Raw genomic sequence first — 8,205 nt, 5'->3', positions numbered from 1 at the left:
AAAGCTGTACTGGCAAACGAATAATATGAGCCATGTCAGTCTCCCTTTGTAAACAAAGAATTTGTGCCAATCGTGCAGTTATTCAATATGCCTTTAGCTGGCCAAATTGAACAAAAAGCAACCAGATCAATGGTCATAATAATCCATTAGAGGAACAGTTGTTGGCTTTTTTTGCCCGGTTATTGTATGAGGTGCAGCAGCTGTTTTTGGGAGCTACTGCTTTCAGAGGTATTGTAAAATATTGCTACGCTTGCATTTCAGCATCAGCACGCTCGCCATGGGCTGCGCACGCTGGGCATCAGTAAACTAAGTTTTGGAGGGCCAGTGCCCAGCCGGCCCGTCACTAGCACGCCGGGGCGGGGCTGTGGGTTGCTTGGATATTCAGGCTACCCAGAGGAATGGTTTCACTCGAAATACCAATTAATGAACGGCAAAGGAATACTAATTTGCATTCTTTGGTAGCATGTTTTATCGAACTATCCCTTTAATTCCAGTGTATTGCCACGTGGTTGTGCTACTGAAATAGCTCAATAAACTCCTCATCATTTAAACTTAATTCAGTTGTTTATCTTGATATCTTACCTGAAATAAATCTAGCTTTTTTAACATCACCTATTATTATACTTTCACAAAGATGAAAAAAGAGGTTTCTTTTATTTTGTACCATTTATGCTGGATTGGACATATTTGTCATGTTTTATAAGTGATTTTCCCCTGCACATTAGTGTAGAGAATCTGACAACCCGATTAAAGCACAATCAGTAAGCCCATCTTGTTAAAGTCACGATGAGCGCAGAACAAATGTCTCCAGTTTTTTTTAAAGAACGTAATATGAATGTAATGTCATTATAAACACCAAGGAATAACCCTCTTTATTGCACTTATAATCAATGTAAGTCTAATAAAGACATCCACGTCTACAGTAGCGCATGCTTTCTGAGCGTCAGGATGGCTCTCCATGAAGCAGCCACTAACTTTATAGCGACCAGGCAAACCCGGGACCACTTCTGTCAGACCCATGTCACATTACTGCCATGCTCAACTCTAAATGATACCTATAAACTTTATTTCAGTCTTTCTCCCTCTCTCGCCAGGATCTGGAACACATGCAGAATAGCCATTGCATTGCTGTTGGTTTAGTCTGCCTTCGAGTGTAAACAGTCACACTGGATTAAACAATACATTTCCAAGGCCCGTAAACAGCGTAATCAAAACATAAACTAAGCTGGAAAATCGACCACACCGGAATTCTGCCATAGTGGGTTGGCTAAATATTTACCTGAACGTCTGGCACCGTTGATGATGTTTTCATGCTGATGAAACTGTGTGCTGGTCTGCCTTTGTCCGTGTGGTGCATCTAGAGAGAGATGTCAGCGCTGGGCACTTTGCTTGACTCAGGTCTTTATCGGGCGTTTACTTATGTAAGCGCTGAAGTTGTTTGTTTTGCGTAAAGACATTTCATCAAGTCCATTTTAAACTTAAGCTAGCACAGCCCTGATGGATCTGTAGAAGAAACACTCATTAACTGAAAATGTGATGAAACTGACAGAAAATTACACTTTGGTAAAAAATAAATAAAAAGGAAGACATTAGTCTGTTTAAGTATCCAGACTACCACTTTCACATCTGTCTTTAAATGTATATTCTTCTGTAGAAGAACATTATCAATGATTACCATAATCAATGGTTAATATCTATTGATCATTCATGGATATGACAGAGCTTAATGAACACGAGTCTGGAGGATGTGACAGACCACGGATGTTTTCCTGTAATTCAATTGAAACCCGATCTTTACGGAAGCAATTGGGTTTTATGATGCGCTACGAATTGCCTAAGTACTTGACAGTACAGGGACAGCGCGCAAGAGACAGAGCCAAAGTTGGACCGTCACAATGAGAGAAAAAGGACTGGCCTGATGGACTGAGATGATGAGGAACGGCGTCGGGCCTCACCCTGGCAGAACCTGACAGAGAACTGGGGAGACTGAGAGAGAAGACGACGAAAGAGGCGAGAGGGAGAGAAGATGAAGATCGCAGTCCCGCATGCCTGCTGGTATGTGAAGCGTGCGGAGATTGGACGGGCGTAGCGGCAGGCCCGACAGCGGGACTGGGGGTAGGACAGGGGGACGTCTGGATGCCTGGCCATCTCTTTTCAAACTACCACCACCATGAAGAACTGAAAAGCACTCACCCTCAGTCATGGCAGACAGCAGCCAAAAGCTCTTGATTTAAAGTGTATTTATTAAAGGGCTTTTAAACATCATATCAACATCTCCCCAGAACATCTCCTGATAAATAAGGCTTTTGTTTCATCTGTAATTTTAACAGTATACAAAACTGATAAAAATTTATATGAAAATAACTAAGCTCAGAATAAAGGCTGATGAACAAATAAGTTTGAGCAAGCGACTGACATGCCCATACCAGGGTCCAGAGACATATGTGGAGCGCTGATGTTGAACTTTTTCTGTAACATAGTGACTTTAGCGTAGTGTGGCTCTGAAGCGCTGAAGTCCGCTATTCCCGGTCAGACTGGGTGTTATGTATGAGAGCACCTCTCCAACAGCAGGAGGCCACCGGGTGTTGCAGTTCCTGTGAGGAGGCGGAGCGGTGGGCGTGTTCAACAGCAGGAGGCGGGGCTCGGATGAGCCGCTGGGTGTTCCGCTCCCAGGAGGAGTCGGAGAGGTGGGCGTGTTCAACGGCGGGAGGCCACACTGCTCCTGATGGAAGAGGGCGTGCCTCGCTCACGCTCTCTGGCTACCTCCATCTCAATCTTGGCCTGGATCTTGTCCCAGTCCACCTCCACCTCCACACACACACACACACACACACACACACACGTCATGCTTGAGCACTGTGCAGTAATAGCAAGGTTTATCAGGTTATTTTCAAAGCACAGTCACTCTGGAGTACAGATTACCTGGCTAAAGATTAAATCTGTAATGAGAGAATTACTTAGTCCCAGTCATCTGTACTTATTATTCCAAACAGCATTCACTTTTATTTACTTTCCATCGGAATATAACACACTGGAACCAGACTAAAGCATTGTGTGTGTTTGGACGCATGTGTCATGTCTCGCTGCTCTGTTCGAGCTCCTTGCCTCAGAAAATCCACCTAATGTTTACTGAAACATAAAAAACTTGGAACTGTTTATTTTACCGTGTCAAAAGTATCAATAATCCGATTAGTGCGATTCAACTTGAATTGTCTTTTAAATTCACAGTCTCAGTGAATGCATTCCCCTGAGCATGAAAGTCATTTCTGCAGAGAAAAAGTCCCAGTGATGAGAGTTACCCCTTCAGAGTACTGCAGGAATCTTTTGTTGGTCTCTTTTTTGCCAAAGTCTTGCAGGAACTTCTGTCTGTGAGCAAGGACAGTGTCCACATGGGTTTTGTGCTTCACAGCCAGTTCTAGGGCTCTGAGGAGACAGTGGTGTCAGCCAGGAATAGGCGCGCGCACACACACACACCCACATACACACCCACACACATATATATATATATATATACACACACACACATACACACCCACACACACACACACACACACATATATATATATATATATACACACATATATATACACACACACACACACCCCCACACACACATATATATATATACACACACATATATACACACACCCCCACACACACACACACACACACACACACACACACACACACACACCCTCAGACAGAAGCTCTGACCTGTCCCAGTTGTAGAGGTTAATGTGGGTCTGAATGGCCTGGTATATGAGGCCTGCTTGCAGCATTGTAGCTTCACATTCCTGCACATGTCCACTAAAGAGCAGCATCTGGGCCAGTGAGGACTCCTTAGAGGGCTGTTCCTTTATGAAGACTATATACTGCACCTTATCCACCTGCACAACACACACACGCACCCCCACATCCACATACAAAAAAAGTTTAACACGCAAGGTAATTTTTATCATTTGACACATCCACAATCTCAGTGAGAATACAAAGATACTTCCAAGATTCCTTCAGACAGAATTGTAAAGACACTTTGAAAACTGTGCTCTCTCTCTCTCTCTCTCTCTCACTCACACACACACACACACACACACACACACACACAAACACAAACACACACTCACACTCACACCACACACACCACACACACACACACACACACACACACACATACCTCTCCGATGGCCGCATAGGCTGCCTCAGCTGTGGAAAGCTCCCTATTGGCCACCGCCATAACCAGCCAGACACGCCACACAGGCTCTGGTCCTGCCCAAGACATGTGGGAGTGGTCAGTTCAACCTGCGGCTCCTCCAGGCCATGCCCACACCGCAGGGACCCTGGAGCTTCATGCTATAAAGGCTCCGTTAACTATCCAGCCTCGCTGCTAAAAGAGCCTCCTGTCTCTGAACCAGCCCTTTCTGAGCACAGGAGAAAACGAGGTGAGTCACGGGTTTGGGGTCCAACGCCCGGGGTCCAACGCCCGGGGTCCAACGCCCGAGGCTGCCCCGTTTGCAGTGACATACCTGCCTCAGCCAATTATCAAGATCTGGAGTTCAAATGCAAAACTGACCATCACAAAACAGGCCAGGACTTCATTTATTTTTCCAGTTTGAGACTAAATAAAACTGTAAACATCAGAGTTGTTTGAACACAGTAGTGTGAGGCTGCAGCATGGGGGACCACACCGGAGTGAGGACAGATTATTATTATTATTATTATTATTATTAATAATAATAATAATAATAATAATTACATTTATTATAACAATACATTTATCAGATCTACCACGTGTGGCGCCTGAGCTGGGCCCTTTGCTGCAGGGGGTGTTGTAGCCACACCCCTTGCTCTGGGGGAGGTGTTGTAGCCACACCCCTAGTGCAGCACTGTGGCTGTTCTTCTCCGCCCATGGCCAAGAGGTAGCCTATCCTCCACGTGACATGACAGGGGGATTGCAGTGGAAAGTCTGCATCACGTGTCCTGTTTGGTTTACATCCTTACGCAAACAATAACAGGAAAAGCAGGAAAAGTGGGAGGGGCCAATAGGAAAGAGCAGAAGTGCAGTGGGAGGGGCCAGTGCTGTAGTGGACGCCCACCAGCAGGACGCCCTCCGTGGATGGACGTTGTGTCTGGACTAGTGGGTGGGTTTGGTGCAGGGGACCAGTTACAAGCAGGGCTGCACAGAGGGGCAGCACGACCTCCGCTCTGAATCACTGACCCCAGAGCAGTTTGGGCCGTAGCAGGAAGTCCCACAGAGAGAGGGGCTACGAGGAGGTCGGGGGAGTCATGAGTATGGCATCTCGGCAGGGCCGGGGGTGTCGTTAGACATGGGGCACTGGGGCCACGTGAACCTCGTTAGTGTGGGGCAGATAGATGAGTGAAGAGGAGGAAGAAAGAGAGAGAGCAAGAGGGAGAACAGAGAGAGAGAGAGAGGAGCAGAGATAAAGGGAGAAGACAGCAGAGTAGAAGAAGAGGGAGGAGGGGAAGAGAGAGAAAAGGAAGAGCAGAAAGAAAAGGGAGAGAGACTGAGAGAAAGAGAGTGAGTACATATGCAGGAAGGGTGAGCACAGGAATGGGACTAACTACTGTCCTTGAGGAGGTGTCTGATGAGAAGCCTCCCCATCACACACACGCATGTGCACACACCCACACACACATACGCACGTGCACGCACACACACAGCCCCACCCCCACCCCCCGACACACACACGCACGCACGAACACACATCCCCCGCCCGTCCATCCCCGATCTGACAGTTCTGTCATAAACGACATGCTCGTTGCCTCCTCGGCCAGCATCTGGAGAGGTGGTGCTGTGAAGCGTTCACCCACTCAGCGTAGCAAGGAAAACCGCCACACACACCCGGGAAGACATTCTTGCGCCACTCCCCGACTACATCTGGGGCTTTTAATGCGCGATGATCCAATCTGCACACAGCCATTAGTCAGCTTTTAGTCTCCGCCCAGCCGCACATGTCGCAAGCGTTGCAGCTGCTAGCCTTGCGCAGTAAAACTCCACCTCCAACCCCAACAGGCTGACCGCCGCCCTCCTCTGACCACCCCCCCCAAAAAAACCCTCCAGATAATCCCCCCCCCTGCCCCGCCCGCTCACTCCCAGTCCGGGAAAGGCCACATCACCGCTCTGCTTACCAGAAACCCAGGAACCCCCCACGTCCTGTCTCTGCTGGTCACGTCCCCACCCCCGCATCCGTGTCCTCAGCCTCATCCCCCTGTGCGCACCCATGGCCCAGGGGGCGCCGTGGAGTCTCTCCGCCTGTGTCCCGGCTCCACAAAGCAGCGAGAGAGAGACAGCCCTGGGCAGCAGCATCAGCAGGCTGGGGGCTGTGTCATCAAGGCAAATACCCCAGCCTCCGACCAGCTAGCAGGGAACCCAGCTCCACCCGGGCCTCGGACAGGGCACTTATTATCAACAACAACACTAACGACTATAACAGCTCTGGTTAATTATTTGTGAAGCATTAGCCCATAACACTGGCATCATTCGTTTCTCCAAAGCGGTTGCAATTCCTATGAAAGCATAATGGTGGTATGGGCAACTAAATCAATCTAACACAAAAACTTTAAACACATTTTTAAAGTTTGAACCTTTAAAATGTGAATCAGTCAAAGGAACAAAGGCAAACAACAAAAAATAGAGAACAATGAGTAGTGGATTAGCAAAAATTAGATGAACTGAAGGCATCAATTGTGGGTAAGTAACAAAGAAAGTGAGAGAGAGAAGGTGGGACATAACATAGCTCCAGCCTAGAGGCACTGTGAAGTGAGAGGGAGATGGATGTGTGTGTGTGCATTTACATTTATATAATACATACATACATTCATCAGTATCATAAAGCACTGTGTCATGCGGCCAGCTTCTCCCATCTCCAATAACCAACCTCACTACAACTCCCAGAATCCTGTTCACAGCTCAATGCAACATTCAACCAGTGTTCCTTTACCCGCTCCTCCTGACTGGACTACTGATCTCACCTGTCTGTTTTCAGTACTCTTTGTGAAGTACTGCCTCTACTTCTCTGAGTGTGTACTGAGCGGTTTCTCCTGATTGCCTGTTTTGATTTGACCTAGTTTGCTTACCCCTTTGGATTTGTTTGCCCTGTACTTCTGTCTCTCCGGTTTTTGGATTTTCACTCTGGCTTGGTTATATTTTGGGTTGGCTCTCTGACCCTTGTTTTTCTGGCTTTTATGATTTTGTATTCTCCCTTGTTAATAAACTCTTGATCATTTTTATCGACAAACGTCTGACCCGTTCTGTAACGTAACCCTGTTCCTTTCCCCATCTGAATTGCCTGGCGTCTTTCGAACGTTGCAACAAAATGAGAGGCGTGATGTAAGGGTAGGTCCTTAGTCGGAGTCTACTGATCACAAACAGGACATTTCCTCTCAAACGTGACCTTCATCTTCAGCCCTTCCTCATGACCGGTCCTCCCAGTCTCCACTGAGCGCAGCTAGCTGAGGACAAGCGGGAGAACATCTCAGAGGAGATGTGAGAAGGTGTGGTACACCTGCCATTATCTCCAGGGCTTCGAGACGGCAGTGACCAGGAGCTCAGCCAAGACCAATACAGCTATAATCATTCTCACACAAACACACACACACACACTCACTCTGCTCTGCGAGTAAGGTCCACATTGCAGGGGGCTTTCCCAGGCTGGCGGGCCGTGGGCTGCAGTCCAGCATCTGGGCCCCTCTTACAGGTCCCAATGTGCAAGCAATTAGCCCCCCACTAATAACACAATTCACGTTAAATCATTCGACCAGGGCCCCACTAAAACAGCTCTGCAGCTTCTCTCCCATCAGGAAGACCAGGAAAACCAGGATGGCCAGAAAAACCAGGATGGCCGGTCATGATGGGATATCATTGTTTGACTTTTCTAACATGGATATAAATGTTAAAGATGCAATCTCAGGATTTTTCACTGTGGCACACACACACACACACACACACACACATGCACGCACGCACACACACGCACACACACACACACACACACACACACACACACACACGTCGTTAGTGTTCTGTATTAACATTTGAACACAGCTAAGTGCTCCTGAAAGGTTCTGTGTTTGTCTGTGAACTGTGTCTGTTATTCTGGTCTGTTCGTTCTGTCTTTTACCTTGGCGAAGCGGCAGAGGCGGAGCGCATCCTCCCAACGGGCGGAGCCAGCGTACTCGTGCAGCAGG

At 47.6% G+C, this 8,205-nt stretch overlaps 1 protein-coding gene across 3 annotated transcripts in view; it reads right to left on the bottom strand.

The window, feature by feature from the left end:
* Positions 1 to 2,225: 2,225 nt before the first annotated feature.
* Positions 2,226 to 8,205, bottom strand: part of ift80 (intraflagellar transport 80 homolog (Chlamydomonas)) — a 51,990-nt gene continuing 46,010 nt past the window's right edge. For 2 of the 3 annotated variants that reach the window (XM_035528368.1, XM_035528369.1), the window contains 3 exons: positions 8,139 to 8,205; positions 4,175 to 4,266; positions 3,783 to 3,887 (listed from right to left, as the gene is read on the bottom strand). The exon at positions 8,139 to 8,205 is cut by the window's right edge and continues 105 nt beyond it. In XM_035528368.1, the coding sequence (XP_035384261.1) occupies positions 3,866 to 3,887; positions 4,175 to 4,266; positions 8,139 to 8,205 (181 nt within the window). In that variant the 3' untranslated portion in view covers positions 3,783 to 3,865. Of the gene's footprint in view, positions 2,809 to 3,299; positions 3,424 to 3,714; positions 3,888 to 4,174; positions 4,267 to 5,583; positions 5,588 to 8,138 lie in introns of those variants that run through there. The other variant, XM_035528370.1, reaches the window with a different exon arrangement.

This window comes from Electrophorus electricus, chromosome 7 (genome assembly GCF_013358815.1).
Source record: "Electrophorus electricus isolate fEleEle1 chromosome 7, fEleEle1.pri, whole genome shotgun sequence".
NCBI lineage: Eukaryota > Metazoa > Chordata > Actinopteri > Gymnotiformes > Gymnotidae > Electrophorus > Electrophorus electricus.
The sequence above is the reverse complement of the archived record's forward strand: the minus strand, read 5'-3'. Positions and strand labels throughout refer to the sequence as shown.